The sequence below is a fragment of the Phacochoerus africanus genome, chromosome 5, assembly GCF_016906955.1.
Source record: "Phacochoerus africanus isolate WHEZ1 chromosome 5, ROS_Pafr_v1, whole genome shotgun sequence".
Taxonomy (NCBI): Eukaryota; Metazoa; Chordata; class Mammalia; order Artiodactyla; family Suidae; genus Phacochoerus; species Phacochoerus africanus.
This window is the reverse complement of record NC_062548.1, coordinates 84,919,507-84,939,985: the sequence shown is the minus strand read 5'-3', so window position 1 is coordinate 84,939,985 and position 20,479 is coordinate 84,919,507. Positions and strand designations below refer to the sequence as shown.

Genomic DNA, 20,479 nt, shown 5'->3' with positions numbered 1-20,479 from the left:
CAGAACTAGAATTCAAACCTAGATTGTCAGACTCACAGGTAAATCCTCTTAACAACATTCACCACAGAGCCTCCTCAAGGTCTCAAATGCTTTAATCTCTTCAACATACCTGCCAATTCTGTCTGCCACTAATCTACCTATAATTTGATAATTTCCATAGTATTGCCAAAGCATATAAAGGCTTCTAAAATTAATTGTATTATCTTAAATATTTATTTCAAATTAAATTTTATTTGTGCACAATTACTTCATTTCTACATCTTTCGCCACCTATATATTAATGATTAGTCTGTTTTCAGTTAGGCCCAATTTGGTATGTGTTTCAAATATAAAAACCTGGCATTTAGGTGTCATCTTGATCAATTCTGTATAAAACTGCAATTAATAAGATCACTTGAATAAAAAAAATTTCAGTTTAAGTTACATACTTTTACCCCAACATTTTGAAAAAATTCTGAATACAGTGAAAGGTTGAAAACATTACTAAATAACGACCCATGGACCTTTCATATAAATTCTACAATTGTTTTGTTTCATCACATATCTAACCGTCTATTTCTATAAAACATATGTGCTTTTAAGTAAAAAGTAAGTTCTGATAGGACGAAAAAACACAACTTTTTAATTATGTTTAAGAACAATTAAGAAGATCGGTATGGAAAAACAGAATCTTGCTAAAGACTGCTTTGTGGTATGACATAAGAGTTCCTGGCTCTAAAGAACTTAGAACAAGTTCTACTTTGCTTTCTATGTGGCAACTCAACTATTTTTTTCAACTATTTTAAGACACCTATCACGTCACCATTTTTTTTTTCTTTAAACATTCTCATTCATTCCTTAAAATAATTTTGTAGGATTTAAAAGTATTTCTCTGTAGCTTTTCTTTTTTTGGTCTTTTTTTTTTAGGGCTACATCCATGGCATATGGAAGTTCCCAGGCTAGGGGTCTAATTGGAGCTGTAGCCACCGGCCTACACCAGAGCCACAGCAATGCCAGATCTGAGCTGCGTCTGTGACCTACACCATAGCTCATGGCAATGCCAGATCCTTAACCCACTGAGTGAGGCCAGGGATCAAACTGCATCCTCATGGATCCTAGTTGGGTTTGTTACTGCTGAGCCATGACAGGAACTCCTCTGTAACTTTTCTTTTATGCATGTTACCATCAATTTTATTCTAAAGCTACAATGATTCTATTCAAATATGTAGGCTCTCTTCTCAAATACATTATTTCAAAAACATGTTTTCATATTACTATGGTCTTCAATATTATAATTTTTAAATGATGCACTATAACAATTTATTTCCTAACTGAACATCCAATTTTAATTTTTCGCAATTATAATTAATGCTATTGGATATCCATATACTGGACAACTTACACACTTTTACTGGAATCTCTGAAATGGTATTACTTACCGAGTTAAAAGGGGGAAAAAATATTTTAAGGACCCTGTTACACACTGCTAAACCACCTTTCATAAGGGCAATATTACTTATATCACTGCGGTGTATGAGAGTGCTGTTTTTTCAGCACTATCACGAGCATTAGGTGTACTGGCTAGCTAAAAAGTTTTTTTTTGGTTCAGCATAGATGTTGTTGTTGCTATGGCCATGCCTGAGGCATGTGGAGGTTTCCAGTCCAGGGACTGAAACTGTGCTACAATCGAGATCTGAGCCATAGGTAATGCTGGATCCTTAATTTAGCATAGGTAATGCTATGCCACAAGGGAAATTCCAACGTCAAGTTTCTTAAAGTTTTTTTTCCATTCTCCATACTCTGCTCTTTGAAAATAAGTTACTAAGCTCACACTCAAGGGGTGTGGAATTTAGCTTCACCCTTTTTGGGGGAAGATGTAGATAAATTATTTGGGATTGTTCTGTGTGGGAGATTTATCTTTTCTCCATTTTATTTATTTATTCGACCATTTATTTATATTACTATGGACTCATGGATATTTATTTTATACTCTGGACTATAATTCAGTGCTATGCTAATTATTCTTTTACTCAAATTGCTTCAGCTTTGGGCACTGGGAGCTCTTTCAGATTAGCTCTGTCCCTTTTACATACTTTCATCCATTATGTTTTTGGAGTGCCTCTCTACTTTCTGGTTCTATAACATGCTCCAGGCTCATCTTGTATATTCTTTGCTCCAGTCCTACAATCAGCCATTTCTACAAGGAGTTGTGTGACTGTTTTATTGGAAGTGATACTTAGAAATATGGATCTGAGTATCTGATGTGCTTGTTGCTGCTGCAGTTATCATTGATTTTATGCCCTCTCTGCAGAAAACTAGGAAAAATGATTTTTTTAAAATGGCTTCACTGGCCCTGTGGGATATGGTAGTTTCTGGGCTAAGGGTGGAATCAGAGCTGCAGCTGCAGGCCTATACCACAGCCACAGCAATATTGGATCTGAGCTGCATCTGCAGCTTACTCTGCAGCTTGTAGCAATGCTGGATCCTTAACCCACTAATTGAGGCCAAGGATGGAACCTACATCCTCATGGACACTAGATTGGGTTCTTAACATGCTAAGCCACAAAAGAAATATGATTTTAATGACTAAATTGAATGATTAAAGAATCTTAAAAATTAACTACTTTTGAGTTTTCTTTTAATACTATCAAAACAAAACATACTATATTTATTTATGAGCAATTTTCTAATCTGTGAAATATCTATTTTTGCTATTTGTTCATCTGTCTTCCAAGATGTTTATTTCCTTCCGGCTTATATACCATAAAGGTGTTTACTATTTAATTCCCATAATTTCAGAGAACATTTTCTCTCAGCTTGTTTTGTGTCTTTATTGGTATTTCATTCTTAGCCTTTTCAAGTTACTTTTCTTTTGTCTTTTTAGGGTCATACCCACAGCATATGGAGGTTCCTGGGCTAGGGGTCCAATGGGAGCTGTAGCTGCTGGCCTACGCCACAGCCACAGCAATGCCAGATCTGAGCCATGTCTGTGACCTACACCACAGCTCATGGCAACACCGGATCCTTAACCCATTAAGCAAGGCCAGGGATTGAACCTGCATCCTCAGGGATACTAGTCAGATTAGTTTCCACTAAGTCACAACAGGAACTCTTCAAGTTACTTTTAAGATAGGATTTTCAGACCCTTTACTCTCTTCACTAATTCTGACCATGTTTTATAACTCTACCAAGAAAAGAAACAAAAATGATAATGGTTGGCAATGTCACCCAAGAAAAGACATGGTTTCCTATTCTTTATTTATTTATTTTTTTGCTTTTTAGGGCCGCACCCGCGGCATGTGGAAGTTCCCAGACTGGGGATGGAATCAGAGCTACAGCTGCTGGCCCATGCCACAGCTGCAGTAACATAGGATCCAAGCCATGTCTGCCACCTACACCACAGCTCACGGCAATGCTGGATCCTTAACCCACTGTGTGAGGCCAGGGATCGAACCCACAACCTCGTGGTTCCTAGCCGGATTCGTTTCCTCTGCGCCACGACGGGAACTCCATAGTTTCCTATTCTTAAAGAAACAAAAACACTACAGATATTTGTAAAATATTGCCATAGATATCCAAATACTCATATAACCTTAGCTTTCAAAACAATATCTCTAAGAGGCTTCGCATTATACAATGATCATATTGTGGTCACCTGAAAAACAAAACAAACAGAAAACAAAACAAAACTTCGAACAAGAATAAATGTTTGTTAAATTCTGAATATCTGACTTACAAGTCCTGACTCTAGGATAATTGTGAGCCAAAAGAAACCGCTCCACCCAGTTTTCCATATTCTGTAGGACCCAGCTGTGTGCCAGTTTATTTCGGGGTGTCTGCACTGCCAACCAATCCAGACACTGAGAAGGATTGTATTCAATTACCTACAAGTAAAATGACAAAAACAGAATATAAGGCCAACTGAATGAGCAGTTACTTTTCTGTTTGTTTTTTTGTTTTTTGTTTTGGTCTTTTTGCCATTGCTTGGGCCGCTCCCGTGACATATGGAGGTTCCCAGGATAGGGGTATAATCGGAGCTGCAGTCGCCGGCCTATGCCAGAGCCATAGCAACGAGGGATCCCAGCTACAAGCTGTGTCTGTGACCTACACCACAGCTCATGGCAATACCGGATCCTTAACCCACTAAGCAAGGCCAGGGATTGAACCTGCAACCTCATGGTTCCTAGTCATATTCGTTAACCACTGAGCCATGACGGGATCTCCAGCAGTTACTTTTCTAAATTTATTTTTGGTATAAGCATTAGACACTTTAAAATTGAAAAGTTTCGGAGTTCCCGTCGTGGCGCAGTGGTTAACGAATCCGACTAGGAACCATGAGGTTGCGGGTTCGGTCCCTGCCCTTGCTTAGTGGGTTAACGATCTGGTGTTGCCGTGAGCTGTGGTGTAGGTTGCAGATGCGGCTTGGATCCAGCGTTGCTGTGGCTCTGGCGTAGGCCTGTGGCTACAGCTCCGATTCGACCCCTAGCCTGGGAACCTCCCTATGCCGGGGGAGGGGCCCAAGAAATAGCAAAAAAAAAAAAAAAAAAAAAAAAAATTGAAAAGTTTTCTGAAAACTAGAGCCTCAAACAAATTTCATCCATGTTTCTTCCATTTTTAAAGCAACTTATTTTTATCAACAGGAATATATTCAGGAAAATTTCTCATTAGTTTAAAAAATAAAATTATAATAACCAAGGACTCGAAACACAGGACCAATAAGAGAATCCAGTACCTTTTATTTATTTTTTCTATTTATTTATTTATTTTTTTTGTCTTTTTGCTATTTCTTTGGGCTGTTCCCGCGGCATAGGGAGGTTCCCAGGCTAGGGGTCCAATCGGAGCTGTAGCCACTGGCCTACGCCAGAGCCAGAGCAACGTGGGATCCGAGCTGTGTCTGCGACCTACACCACAGCTCATGGCAATGCCGGATCGTTAACCCACTGAGCAACGGCAGGGACCGAACCCGCAACCTCATGGTTCCTAGTCGGATTCGTTAACCACTGCGCCACGACGGGAACTCCCAGTAACTTTTAGGTTTTGTGAAGTTTACAAATTTATTTAAAAGTGCTTTTAATTCTCTTAAAATTCTCATCTTTACTTTTCTCATTGGTAGCCCAATCTGTTACTATAAGTGAGAATGAAAACTAGCTCACTATACCACTAATAAGATTTTTATCATAGGAAAAGGGAATCTTAGGCATCTAGAGTGGGGGTTGGAAAACTATGGCTCTTGGGCCAAATTCTGTGATTTGCCTGTTTTTAAGTTTTTATTGGAACACAGCCTTGCCCACTCCTTTACTTATTGTCTATGGCTGGTTTTATGCTAAAATAGTAATTGAGTGGTTCCAATAGAGACCATATGGCCCATAAAGCCTATAATATTTAGTATCTGGACTGTTATGACAAAAAGTTTGCTGGGCACCAGGTCTAGAGAGTGGGCCTTTTCAACATTCACCAACCTCAGCAGTAACTCTAGAAGAAAGGAAGTGGTTGGTGCTTCCTCTGTATTTTCTATCAACTAATGAAAGCACCTGGTTTGTATGTCTAGGGCTTCTACCACTTTATGGACTCTTTTGTGAGGGTAGGGATAGGCTGAAGGTTGTTTATGACTCTACGAGAGAGTCTTTAAACATCTGAAACACTAACTAGCTAAGAATTCTTCCCCCCCTCCAGATCTTCAAGCTAAAGCATCTCTTCTTTCCATGCAAGAAGAAACTGGTACTTAACACAGGAATGATTATATTAGAAAAATAAAGTCCTCAGAAAAATAAATACTGAAACATGTGCTGCATGACTTACCTCCCATATCCTCTGCAGAATGTAAGATGCAAAGGGAGGCATTCCTGGAGGTCCACCAGCAAACTCCATTAGCATAGTCAACAATTTAAAGAAAGGATTGGCTGCCTGTAATATATATATATATGATTGCATATTTAGATCTGTTTGAACCCATCTCTTATAGCGGTAAACAAACACATCACATTTAAATCTGCTGTATTAAGTTAGAGAGCTCAGTATTCATATATATCAACCTGAACTATCATAAAGCAGGATGAGCTGAGGATACAGTGTCAATTGTCTGGGAGCCACATCTGACAAAAAAAAAAGGTATTTTTCTGGATGTCAATTTGGGGAGAAAAAAAATCAAAATAGCCTCATATTAATGAGACAGTCATGTTTATAGAAAAACTAAGATTAAAAGTTTCCTGTAGCAACCTCTGCTCTCTGAAGTATAATTTATATACGTATTTGACATGTATTATCAGAGTAGCTATAACATTTTCATTTTACAAAAATACTTTTGTACAATCCTGTATTCTATTTTACTCATACTTCTCCACCTAGGCAGAGTTTTGGGTTAGTCTACTTTCCTCTAAAGTACAATATGATATATGCTTCAAACCAATTAACTTTAAAGATTAGTACCTAGGTGGCACTTGATAAACTGAACTTGTATGTAAATTTACATTTAATTGGAAAAATTACATTTGTGATAACACATGAAGAGGTTTATTGAAGTCACACAGTTAAAAACAGGTTATTGTGGGAGTTCCCTGGTGGCCTAGTGGTTAAGGATTTGGTATTGTTATTGCTGTGCCCTGGGAACTCCACATGACCCAGGTGTAGCCAAAAAAAAAAAAAAAGTTATTGTGTTACCTTCATAATTTTTTTCCCAAAAAACAATTACACATTTGAAAGCAAAGTCAGTGCTGACAGTTGCTTGAAAAACAAATTAACAAACATCTACATACCTCAGGTGTCAATTTTGCTATTGATGTAAAAAGCATAGATACAATCTAAAACAAAAAAGGAGAATTTCAGAATATTCTTCTAAAAATTGCCAAAAAACTTTTAAGACTGTTTCTCATCACTTACATGTTCTGCAAGTCGATTATTGTATCGACAAAGGCTGAAAATCAGATTACAAGTCTGTCTTATATTGATGCCATCACGAATATGTTGAAACAAGAAGGGAAATCCCTGTTAAAAGCAAAAGTTGTTCATTTAAGAAATATTTTGTTTTTATTTTTGTGATTATCAAGTGGTCTAATACTGAGAAGGTATTATTACCTTTCCTCCTGTTAATGCCGCCATGTCAGTCTGTGATAATGTCAAATGCCTGAAAGAAAACATTAGTGGAAGTAAGTTTTTCTTTTCTCTGTACCACTTTACAGCCATCTGCATCATGACACACAAAAATTGTTGATTCAATTACAAGTGTACCAAGTCAGCATCATAAAATGAACTCTGAACTTTCTGCTATCTAGACTGGTTAACTAAATATCTTTTAGGCAATTTTTCAAAATTCCAAGAGTGGTATATCAAAGTCCAAATCTACTTTATTTCCATTTAATCACCTCAGTATTTTGGTATACTGTAACACTAGGATGGGTCTAATTTGGAGAGCTTTTTATGACATGAGAACCTTCAAAACAAAATGAACTTCTAAGAAATAGGGAATTTTACTTTCAATTTTAAAATCACTGCATATTTCTTTAACTTATGAAAAATTTCATACACATACAAAAGTAGAATATTGTAAGCATCACATCACTCGGCTACAGATTACCAACTCACGGTCAGTCTTGTTTCATTTGTACCTCTTACTCATTCAATATGAAAAATTCTGAGGCAATTTCAGATATTTTATCACTTAGTCCATAATCCCAATACATATCTCAAACATAATTTCAAAAACATAACATTTCCATTATTCACACCTAAAATAAATTAACAATTATTTATGACCATACAATATCCAATGTACAATTTCCTCAAGTTTCTAAAAAAATTTTGCTTTATACTTAATTAGTTTGAATAAGGATCTAAATAAAGTCCTCTACTGCCACTGGTTGAAATGTCTCTTAAATCTCTTTTAGATAACTGATTTCCCCTCTGATTTTATCTTGCAATTAATCTGTTGAAGAGGGCAGGTGGTTTGTCCTGTAGACTTTCCCAATTTTCCATTTTGCTGATTATATCTTTGGTGTGTTGAATTAACACATACTTCCTATAAATGTTAGATCTAGAGACTTGACCAGATCTAGGTTTGACTTTTTAATCAAGAATACCTTGTAAGAGGTGGTTTGAACATTCATCAGAAGGTACACAATGAAAAGATGTCCCACTTTTTTGTAATGTTTTCAACCAATGATGGTCATTTCTTGGATCCATTATTTCATTTGGGATACAAAATACTGATATCCTAATTCCAGCATTATTTCTTCATTTATTAGCTCAAATACTCTATGACGACAAACATCCCTCTCATTTCCCATCTGGTTGCCACGAAGTATATAATTCTTGCAGGTACGGTAAATGCTTGATATTTTTCTTTTATTAATAAGTTTCCAAAATTATTATTTGGTTTCTTAATATACTCTAAAAGTTGCCAATAACTTTTAAAAACTTCATTTTTAGGTATCATTATGAACTCATGGATGTAAACATCTGTGATGTAAAGTCCACTTGCAGTTATTCTTACTATTACTGATGCTCAAGTTGTCCAGTCTATGACCAGTAGAAATGTCCTTAAGTTGACTCTTGAGTCCTTTTAACATGAATGACCTCATTAGTCTCTGACAGCCTCCTTGCTCTCCAAAATGACAAAATATTCCAAGCTTCCCATTCACTTCTTGCCCAAGACCTGGAATTGGCCCATTTCCCAAGGAACCTTGATTTTTTTTTTCAGTGGGAAATGATATCTAGATGCCAGGATATCTCATTGATTCTGGGCTGGACAGGATTTCTAGGCCTTTTCAGAAAATGGCAATACATAATACATTTTCTGTTTCCTTAAGACAAAATATATCATGACCTCTACTGATATCCCCAAATTCCATTTTAAACGTTATATAAACACCCTACAGTTTTATATTTATCTTTTCTTTTTCTAAAAGTCTTCATTTCTAATGACATTAACAATTACGTATTCACTTTATTCTATAATATAGTTTCAAAATAACCATTCTGATTACACTAGTAACAATATAAGCAGTAAAACACTCTAGGATAATTTTACAGTTCTTTTTGTCCTTCAGGTACATCCACTAAAAATAACAGTTAAATTAGTGTGTTCTAAAGTCACTTTAATTTTTCTTCAGTAGCTATGTTGGCAACTCAAATTATAGTTAGGCTCATTTATTTCAGTCTTTTGATTTTTTGGGATTGCATTTTATTAACTTATAGTTATATTAAACATTTACATGATAGCAAAGATAAATCTAAAAAACAACACAAAGTACTATATTCAAAGAAGTCAAATTTCCACTCCTGTCCCCTTTAGCCTACTTTCCCCTCTCCCAACCATTGGAAGTTTTTTTTGGGGGGGGACGTGCCAGTGGCATGTGGAAGTTCCTGGGCCAGTGATCAAACCCACGCCATAGTAGTGACCTGAGCCACAGCAGTGACAACACCAGATCCTCTCCTTAACCTGGTAAGCCACCAGGGAACTTTGGAAATTATTTTTTTAAAGTTTATTTTTTAAAATTTAGTCTTGAATTAAAAAAAAGTCAATTATTGTTATTTGTAGTACTATGTTCTTTTATAAAGAGCTGCAAACCCAGTAATTAGTGAATACTAAATCACTGCTAATAGGGAAAATAAACAGGTTTCTGTGATTCTCTGGTCATACCATTTTTATCAACAGATGGATGTTATCTTGTTTTATGTATGTTTGTGTTCAAAGATACCCAATTTAATGTTGATTTATTACCACACAGCAAACAGCACTGTAACTCAAACCTGAACGAAGTTTATCTAATGTATTTTCCCTCTAGGGCAAATCATGGCCTTCTGCTTGAAAGCATGTTTAAATAGCAAAATCACCAACAAAAAGCATAAATGTGAAAATGTGGCATATACCACAGAAAAAAACATTCATTTACAATATAAGTAACTGAAACAAGAAAACAAGAGGTCATCATGTTTGACCTCAGCTGGGAAAGTGTGGATCAGGTCAACTCAAATTCTTTGCCACTCTGTATGTTCTATAATGTACAAATGACTATAAAAGCTCAAGTACTTACAAATAAATTAGTATGTAGGTAAATCTGCAAACTGGAGATCCATGAATAATGATGATTGATTGCATTCACAGATGTGCATACACACACATTCACACTCTCTCACTGTCATTTTCTCTCTCACAGTTTACCCTTCCTTACAAAATAGCATACTATTATATATACTTTTCTCCACCATGTTTTCACTTAGTAATATCTATCCTTAAGATTCCCTCATAATAGTACAGATATATTCCATACTTTCTGTTTTTTTCTGGTATAGAGTATTCTGAGTGGATGGATGCTGCATTTCTTCAACTAGTTCCCTCTTTGTGGACATTGTCAGTCTTTTGCTGTTTATAAACATTGCTTCAAAAAACAGCACTGCACATACATCTTTCTGTATTTTGAGAACAGAATCCCAGAAGTGGGGTTACTTGGCAAAAGGATGAATGCACATATAATTTTGCTAGATATTTTTTACTGTATATTTCTTCAATGTATATTTCTAACATGGCTCAGAAGCAAAGTAAAGAGTTTGGTACAAAGGATTGAAATACTTATGCTACAAGAGTTGATGAATAATGTTATTATTTAAAAGAAATTAAGTAACAAAAGCTACTGAGTTAATAATGGTAAAACAATTGTAAGAGGAATAAAATTAAACATGCTTTAAGCACTTTGAATGTTGAAACATTTCACCTTTCTGAGCGAGACTGTTCAACCAAAAGAGCAACTAAAGCTATCATTTTTTCAAGGGCAGCTGGCCTGTATTTTTCTTCTGCCAGAGAGAGAATATCTTCTTCCTCCTCCTCTTCTTCACCTTCTTCCTCTGACAACACTTCAACTTGAGGCTAGGACATAACAAAATTCATCAAAATTCAGTATTAAAATATTGGTTTTTAATATTATATTGAGAGCAAGTAGCTTGTTTTATATAACTATCCAGGGTTTATGGTAGCAGAAGCATGAATCAGGAAAAATAGCCACTAATCCTAACTTTAAAAGTTTAAACCACATTCAGGACAATTTTAGACTTAATCAGAGAAGAGCTGTAAAGATTTTCAATACTGTGATTATTTACCTTACCTAAGGAGATACATTTTTTAATAATATTTTATTCTTAAAGTCAAGCCCCATGGAAAATAAATCAGGATCAAATTTATATGAGTAAGATATAACAGTATTTCATATTTAATAAAAATGCTAGTTCACAAATTAAGAAATCTTTATTTGCAGTTTTCAGATAATCCAAACAGTAATAAGCATTTCAAAGAGATATTCATTTGGGTTTTCAAATGCCAAGAGTGAAAAGATTTTATGATCTAACAAAGCAAAAGAAAAGCATTCTAAATAAGTAGCCATCCAGGCTGGAATTAGGTAACAAAAGTACTTATTTGGAAAAGCATTACAGCATAATGTTTAATAGTTTCACTCAAGAGTCTTACCCAGGATTCAAAGCCCAACACACTGTAATCTAAAACAAGTTAAATTCTTAATGCCCCAAGATCCCATCTGTAAAATGGAGTTAAGAACAGTACTTACCTCTAAGAGGTGTAAGAAGGATTAAATAAGACAATGCAAATAGAGCAATCGATCCATTGTGGTCACTACCGACAACACAAAATTGATGTAATATTTCAATATTATGAACAGCCCAGCTACTTGAATTTTTGGAAGACTCTGACAGACTTAACATAGTAAGGGCTTAAAAAATAACCAACACAAATGTTCACCAAAAAACAACTTGCTATTAATAGAATGGTAAAGTAGGTGGTAGACATTTTGCCTAAATTTATTTGCCTTGATCCAGGGCCATACCAGTGAAATTTATCACTTGCTATGTCCATTAAAAATATCAACCAAACTCAGTCTCTTAAAATCATTTAATATCAGGGCTAGAAGAGACTAAAAGGGAATCTTTTATCTAATGACTTTTCATGATGCAAACTTGAAAACTCTAAATCCCTGATATGAGACAGAATTGTACTTACATTTTCAGGCCCTTTGGTTCCCATGTAAAAATGTACCATTGTAGATATGGCTTGCAGTGAAAGCAAGAATTGGCTCTAAAAATAAAAATATCAATTTAATAATATAAAATAAAAACAATTTAGCTTTAAATACTGAAAATAAGTACATAATTCAAAAAATAAACAAGGATTGAGTCTCACCTCTTCTTCACCCATTTTGGCAAATTCATAAAGGAAGGCAAAGTATTCTGTAAGATGTTTACTGTGAGGCTTTACACCATGTTCCATAATTAATAACAGAGTTCTTACAAATCGAGTGACACATGAACGGCCACCTATATCTTCTACTGAAGCATCCATATCATCAGACCTGAAAACATAATTTTATATACCTTAGAGAAAATGTTAAATCTGGGGAGAAATATTTTAGGAGAAGAAATATTTTAAAAACTTGAATTTATATCTTTCATTTTTATAATAATATTATCAATTATAGTAATAAAAATAGTTGGATTTCAGTTATTGCGCCTGGCTAAAAGCAATCAAAACAAAAAGACAAGTATTCCAAAATGTGAAGATTTTGAAAATGCACTTAATTAAATAAAAATAAGGAGTTCCCACTGTGGCTCAGTGGGGTTAAGCACCCAACACAGTGTCTGTGAGGATATAGGTTCAATCCCTGGCCTCACTCAGTGGGTTAAGGAGTTGGTGTTGCTGCAAGCTGCAGTGTAGGTTGCAGACTCGGCTCAGATCTCGTGTTGCTGTGGCTGTGGTGTAGGCTGACAAGTGCAGCTCCAACTTGACCCCTAGCCCAGGAACTTCCATCTGTGCAGGTGGGGCTGCAAAAAAAAAATAAAAACAAATTTTCCTTCTTGATTTCTATTATTACAGGTTATTTTATTAAAAAAAATTTTAATTATAGTTTACAGATTATTTTAAAATCGAAGAATCTAAATATTCCAGTGTGGATATTTAGAAATACTTTGTAGGCAGATCATCAAAAAGCTTAAAAGTAGATTGTTCGGTTCCAAAGATATACTTCTTACCCATCTTCCATTCCTGGCTGTAGATAGAGATGAGCGTGCACAGGTCTAAGTCTCTGAATCACATGGATACACAAACGCTGGAACATCTATACATGAAAAGATAAAACATCCTAAGAGTCAACTCACATCAGGTAACAAAGATACTGAGAAATTAGCAATGATCGAAAATTCTTTGTTGGCGTTCTTGTTGTGGTTTAGCAGATAAAAACTCAACACAGTGTCTGTGACGATGCAGGTTCAATCCCTGGCCTAAGTGGGTTAAGGATCCAGTGAAGGTCACAGATGCAGCTCAGATTCCACATTGTGGTGGCTGTGGTGTAGGCCTGAAGCTCCCATTCTACCCCTAGCCTGGGAACTTCCATATGCCTCAGGTGTGGCCATAAAAAGGAAAAAAAAAAATTCTTTATTACTCATTTATATTTTGCCCACGGATTATCTTTTGACATTCTAAAAGTTTCCCGAAGTCTCTACTACAGATTGAAGTTAAAAGGCAGGGTTAGCTTCAAAAACAATATTCAGTCTTACAATAAAGCAAAAAGGAAAAACAAACTATAAGGTTTAAGTAAGAGATTATCAAATACAAAGCCTTCATGAAATCTTCCTAACTACTGGAGATAAAAAAAAAGAAAACTTGGCCTTCATTTCTTTTAGAAGAGTGGAGTGGGGCAGGACAGTTGTTTATCAGAAGTTGAATGACTAGGAGAAGGAAATATGACTTAAGTTTATCCAAAAAAGTATGGATTACAAATATCTGGGGATTCTCTAAATCAGATATACAAACAGCCATTAAGCACATGAAAAGATGTTCAATATCATTAATTACTGAGGCAACGCAAACCAAAATCACACTAAGATACTACTTCACACCCATTAGAATGGATAAAATCAGGAAAACAATAACAAATGATGAAGAAGATGCAACAAAATTAGCATCTTTATAGATTGCTGGTGGGAATGTAAACTGGTGCAGACTTCATGAAAAAAGTTTGGTAGATCCTAAAAATGTTAAACAGAGTGACCATGGAACCCAGCAATTTCTTCCTACATATATATCAAAAACAAACAAAACACTGAAAACACATGTCCACACAAATAGCTAGATATAAATGTTCATAGAAGTTATTAATAATAGCCAAAAAGTGGAAATATTGGAAATGTTCATCAGCTGCTGATGGGATAAACAAAATTTGGTATTTGGAATATTTTTTGGCAGTAAGAAGAAATGAAATACAGATAGAAGCTACAACACATGGCTAAATCATAAGAACACTGTTAAATCAAAGAAGCTAGTCACAAAAGACCACATGCCATGTGATTATAATTATACAAAATGGTCAGAATACACAAATCCATAGAGACAGAAAATAGATTGATAGTGGCCCCAAGACTGAAGAGAAGGGACAGGATAAAATGAAAGTTACTGCTAGTAGCTATGGGATTTCTTTTTGGGGTATTACAAAATTAGATGATGGTTACACATTTGGGAATAAATTAATGACCACTAAAATTTATATTTTGAGAAGTTTTAATACATTTTATAAGAATCATTTTTCATTATAGGTTTGTCTGAATATACATCCAGGAGTGGGATTTCTGGATCATACAGTAGTTCTAAATTTGGTTTTCTGGAGTTCCCATTGTGGTGCAGCAGAAATGAATCTGACTAGGAACCATGAGATTGCGGGTTCGATTCCTGGCCTCCCTCAATGGGTTAAGGATCTGGCATTGCTGTGAGCTGTGGTGTAGGTTGCAGATGCAGTTTGGATCTGGCGTTGGTGTGGCTCTGGTGTAAGCCGGCAGCAACAGCTCTGATTAGACCCCTAGCCTGGGAACCTCCATATACCGCAGGTGCAGCCCTCAAAAGAAAAAAGACAAAGGACACAGACACATAAATAAATAAATAAATAAATAAATAAATTAGGTTTTCTGAGGAGCTTCCATACTGTTTTCATAGTGATTGTACCAATTTACATTCCCACCAACAGCATAGGAGGATTCCCTTTTCTCCGCACCCTCTCTAGCATTTATTATTTGTAGCCATTCTGTTATTGACAGCCATTTTGACTGGTGTGAGGTGGTACAATTCAAAAAGATAACATGCAGGAGAGAGGATTAAGATGGCAGAATAGAAGGACTGGAGCTCAACTTCTCTCCTAAAAACAACAAAATTCACAACTAAAAGCTGAGCAATCTCCACACAAATGGACCAGAAACCTTAAAAAAAGATATCCTACTCACGAAGAAAAAGAGGAGGCCATATCAAGTGGTAGGAGGGATGATTTCACGATATAAACAACCCCATACCTCCCAGGTGGGATGCTCCATAGACACAAAACTAACTGGTTCACAGAGACTCACCTACAGGAGTGAGAGTTCTGAGCCCCACATCAAACCCTCATGTGCAGGGATCCAGCACTGGGAGAAAGAGCCCCTGGAGCATCTAGCATTGAAGGCCAGTGGGGCTTGTGCGCAGGAGCTCCATAGGACTGGGGGAAACGGAGACCCCATTCTTAAAAGGCGCACATGGACTTTCACGTGCACTGGGTCCCAGGGCAGAGCGAGGTCTCCATAGGAATCTGGGTCAAACCTGACTGCAGTTCTTGGAGGACATCCTGGGAAAACAGGGGTGAATGTGGCTCGTTGTGAGGGAAGGACATTGAAGGCAAAGCTCTCGGGAATATTCAGCCGCTGCCTTTCTCTGGAGGTGGCCATTTTGGGAAAATCTGGCCTCACCCTTCAGTCAGTGCTGAGAAGCCTCAGGGCAAACAACAATCCAGGTGGGATCATAGTCCCGCCCCTCAGTAAACAGGCTACCTAAAGACCCCTCAGGCACACAGCTGCCTCTAATCCCATCCAGAGACTAAGCCCCACCCACCAGAGGGATTAGAATCAGCCCCACCTACCAGTGGGCAGGCATCAGCCCCTCCTATCAGGAAGCCTACAGCAAGCCCCCATACAGACTTCAGCCACAAGGCGGACAGACACCAGAAGTAAGAGAGGCTACAACCCTGTTATCTGTAAAAAGGTCACCACACCAAAAACCTATAAAAATGAAAAGACAGAGAACTCTAACTCAGATGAGGGAGAAAGGAAAAACCCCAGAAAATCAGCTAAGGGATGAGGAGATTCTTAGCCTCCAGGAAAAAGACTTTAGATTTTGATGCTGAAGATGATGCAAGACATTGGAAATAAACTGGAGGCAAAGATGGATAACTTACAGGAAACACTGACCAAAGAGATACAAGATATAAAACTTAAACAAGAAGAGATGCAAAAAACAATCACTGAAATAAAAATCACTAGAAGCAGCTAGCAGCAGAATACAGGAGGCAGAATGAATAAGCGAGGTGGAGGACAGATTAGTGGAAATTACGGATGCAAAACAGAAAAGAAAAAAGATTGAAAAGAAATGAAGAGAGTCTCAGGGAACTCTGGGACAACATTAAACGCACCAACATCCGTATTATAGGGGTGCCAGAAGGAGAAGAGAGAGAGAAAGAGACAGAAAAAATATTCAAAGAGATAATAGCTGAAAACTTCCCTAACATGGGAAAGGAATCACTGACTCAAATCCAGGAAGCACAATGAGTACCATATAAAATAAACCCAAGGAGGAATACACGGAGACACATATTAATCAAACTGACCAAAATTAAAGACAAAGAGAAAATCTTGAAAGCAGCTAGGGAAAAGAAACAAGTAACATACAAGGGAACTCCAATAAGGTTTTCGGCAGATTTTTCAACAGAAACTCTGCAGGCAAGAAGGGAGTGGCATGATATACTTAACATGATGGAAGGAAAAAACCTCCAACCAAGGTTACTTTACTCAGAAAGGCTCTCATTCAGATTTGAAGGAGAAATTGAAACCTTCACAGATAAGCAAAAGTTGAGAGAATGCAGCAACACTAAACCAGCCTTATGACAAATACTAAAGGAACTTCTCTAGGCAGAAAAGAAAAGACAGCAACAGGAAACAAAAATTCCACAAATGACAAGGCCCAACTGTAAAGGTATATATACAGTAAAGATACAAAATCATCCATGCACAATTATACCACCACAATCAGAAATCATGAGAAGAGGTGGGTACAAATGCAGGACACTGGAGATGAACTTGCAATTAAGAGAACAACAACTTAAAACAATCTCAAATACACACAGACTTGTATATCAAAACTTCAGTATAACTGCAAACCAAAAATCTACAATTGATACACAAACAAGGAATCTCTGGAGAAGAAATATATCTCATAGTAAATAAGTGCATAATCCACCATGAAGGGGGTCATTTGACATCATTCTTGGACTGCTGAAGTCTTCTTAGAACTGATTCTGATTTCCTCTCCATCAAAGAATTTATGATAATAATTAAATAATGCAACTGTACAATTAAATAATACAGTTCTACAACTGTATTATTAATAACCATTTCTCTCCATGGTATAATGTAAGGTCTATAATGTCTTGTTTATCACATCACCTAGAATGGTGTAATGCCTATATTGAAGAATCAATAAGATGTAATAAATTGTGAGGACATATTTATATAATTACACTGTTTTTTAACCAATTTATGCATTTTATATTTTACTTATTTTCAGAGGGTGTATTATTTTTGTTATTTTTACCAGTTATTCTTTTTTTATTATGCTATATAAAATATTTAATGGTATATAAGGCTTCCTTCTTTATAAATTTTAGTGGCATAATATACCAATTTTAATGTAATGCTAATTTTTAAAGAAAAATTGAAATGTAATAGATAATACTAAATAGTAAAGATAAAAGCCATACAAGATGAGATAAAGTATAGAATAAATTTCCTATTGGTCTCAGCATATTTTCCATTCCACTTCTCCAGAGGGAGTCATTTAATCTCTTTCTTAAGATCCTTGATATAATAATCTGTGTGAATGTAAATGTATTTAAATATATGTATTTTATTTTGTAAAAAAATAAAAATAAAATTTCACACACACACAAAAATGTATGTAATTTCAGAACAAGCCCTTAACTTTGTAACCTCTCAAGAATGTTAATTATTCTTATATAGTTTTATAATGGTAAAATCTGTTATCAAATGTTGCTACCTCCCCCACATACATGGTTTTTACATACTTTCATATTCTCCTTCAAAATTACATTATTATTTAGCCTTTAGATCTCTTCAATATATTAGAGAATCAAATTTTCATGAGTGTGTTTGAGTGTGTTATAATCAATTGACAATTTATATAAACTATCTTTGTATTCTTGATCACAGAAATATTTCTCCATTCATTCATTTAGGTCTTTCATAACTTTTGATGATTTTTTATAATTTTCTCCGTAAAAATCTTGTACATCTTCTTTGAATCACTGTACTATGTATCATGTGTTATTAGCTGCTGTAAATACATATATTTATTTTTAGAAAGAAAACAAAAAACAAAAAACAAAAAGATACACGATGCACCCATGTGTTCACAGCAGCACTATTCCAAATAGCCAACACATGGAAACAACCTAAATATCTATCGACAGATGAATGGATTAAGATGTGGTACATATACACAATGGACAACTACTCAGCCATAAAAAGAATGAAATAATGTTATTTGCAGCAACATCGAGGCAACTAGATATTCTCATACTAAGTGAAGTCAGAAAGAGAAAGTTAGACACCACAGAATATCACTTATATGTGGAATCTAAAATGTGGCACAAATGAACTTACCTACTGCAGAACAAAAATGGACTCACAGACATGGAGAACAGACTTGTGGTTGCCAAGGGGGAGGGGGGAGGGAGTGGAAAGAACTGGGAGTTTGGGGTTAGTAGAGGAAACTATTATACTGAATGGATAAGCAATGAGGTCCTTCTGTATAGCACAGGGAAGTGTATCTAATTTCTTGTGACAGAAGATGATGGAAGATAATATGAGAATGAGAATGTACATAAATGTATGATTGGATCACTTTGCTGTACAAGAGAAATTGACAAAACATTGCAAATCAACTATACTTTGTGTAGTTACATACAAAAAAAGATTATATTTCAATAATAACTGAGAAGTAGCATATTTCAGATTAAATTTTTGGTTTTGTGTCATAAATGCATATATACTTTTTCTTGTTAATTTTTCCAATAATTTAAGAACACATTGATTCATGTGACAGTTCAGAATCTATCAAAGTAATATACTATATGCTATTTATTTAACTTTCAAGGCCATTATAGTACCCTCCCATGGCTAGAGTATCTAAGAATATCTATGGGTCTAAAAAAGAATCTGCACAACTCGTTAAAGCAGTTAGAGTAAGAGCTGAGAAAATAGGTTACATAGCTGACTTCCTATAACCAGGAAATGTGAATGATTTTAATCACTTGACTGGACTGATCGTTGATTTGCCAAAAGAAACTGGGGAAAAGAGTAGCGAAATAACTTTTATTGTATAAAAGAGGTGTATCTTTTTAAATTACTTTCAATGCTGGGTTAAAACATATTCACAGGCAAATTTAGAATAATTAATTTGAAAGCCACTTTAAGTAAATTTTTTCTTACCTGTCTCACAATTTGATTAGGGCACTTAATTAGTATCTGCATTGGCCACCAATCATCATCAGCCATGCGGTCCAAAAACCACTGTAAGAAAATAGTGTGATTTTGACTCTAGTTGACATAAAGATTATTTTAAATTTTCACCAAAATAGATTCTTCAACTGTTACAAAGTCTAAAATTTTAAATGCTGAAAGTCATAGGGTCATCTCATTACTGGATTTCATGGATTCCAACTATATTACAGTGCACAACCTACATGATAACAACCTGCAGTCCTAACAATAAAAGTGGAATGACAGGGATTTCCCTTGTGGCATTGTCACTGCAGTGGCTCAGATGTGACTGCTGGCTGAGGCACTACTGCATGCTGCAAGTGTGGGCCCCCCCCCGCCAAAAAAAAAGTAATACTGTTTTCCTCTTAAACTTCATAAAGGTCACACTGTAGCCTTTTCCTATTGATAATATATGATCTGAGTATGATTCACTTTATGTTTAAAAACAAAATTTGTTGTCTTGATAACAAAAACACCTTTCTTTATGTTTAGCTAAGACAATTTCCCATTAATTTCAAGATATCTCTTTTTCTTTTTGGCTATGCCTGCAAAATGCAGAAATTCTGGGGCCAGGGATCAAACTCATGCCACAGCAGGGACCAAGTCACAGCAGTGACATCAGCAGATCCTTAACCTACTGTGCCACAGTAGGAACGCCCCAAGGATTTTTAAGTAACTTAAAAATCCACTAATTAATCAATGTAACAAATGTGATACATAATTATAACTTTCTCTTAGTGGTGAAGTAACTTTAGGAACAATTTACATTGGGGTCCCTATGATATGTAATAGATAAAACAATTTTGCTATAGCATCGAAAGTAAGAATAAAAGAAAACAAAACAAAAAAGTGAACCTTAAACTATATATTGCTTGTTGAA

The 20,479-nt window shown here is 35.7% G+C and overlaps 1 protein-coding gene across 5 annotated transcripts in view; it reads right to left on the bottom strand.

The window, feature by feature from the left end:
- The window catches only part of USP34 (ubiquitin specific peptidase 34), a 256,844-nt gene that overhangs the window by 30,039 nt on the left and 206,326 nt on the right, over window positions 1-20,479 (bottom strand). For all 5 annotated transcript variants that reach the window (XM_047781997.1, XM_047782001.1, XM_047781996.1 and 2 more), the window contains 10 exons: window positions 19,549-19,629; window positions 13,003-13,088; window positions 12,158-12,326; window positions 11,978-12,052; window positions 10,686-10,837; window positions 7,051-7,099; window positions 6,856-6,960; window positions 6,732-6,776; window positions 5,779-5,883; window positions 3,716-3,863 (listed from right to left, as the gene is read on the bottom strand). In XM_047781997.1, coding sequence (XP_047637953.1) covers window positions 3,716-3,863; window positions 5,779-5,883; window positions 6,732-6,776; window positions 6,856-6,960; window positions 7,051-7,099; window positions 10,686-10,837; window positions 11,978-12,052; window positions 12,158-12,326; window positions 13,003-13,088; window positions 19,549-19,629 — 1,015 coding nt within the window. The remainder of the gene's footprint in view (window positions 1-3,715; window positions 3,864-5,778; window positions 5,884-6,731; window positions 6,777-6,855; window positions 6,961-7,050; window positions 7,100-10,685; window positions 10,838-11,977; window positions 12,053-12,157; window positions 12,327-13,002; window positions 13,089-19,548; window positions 19,630-20,479) is intronic.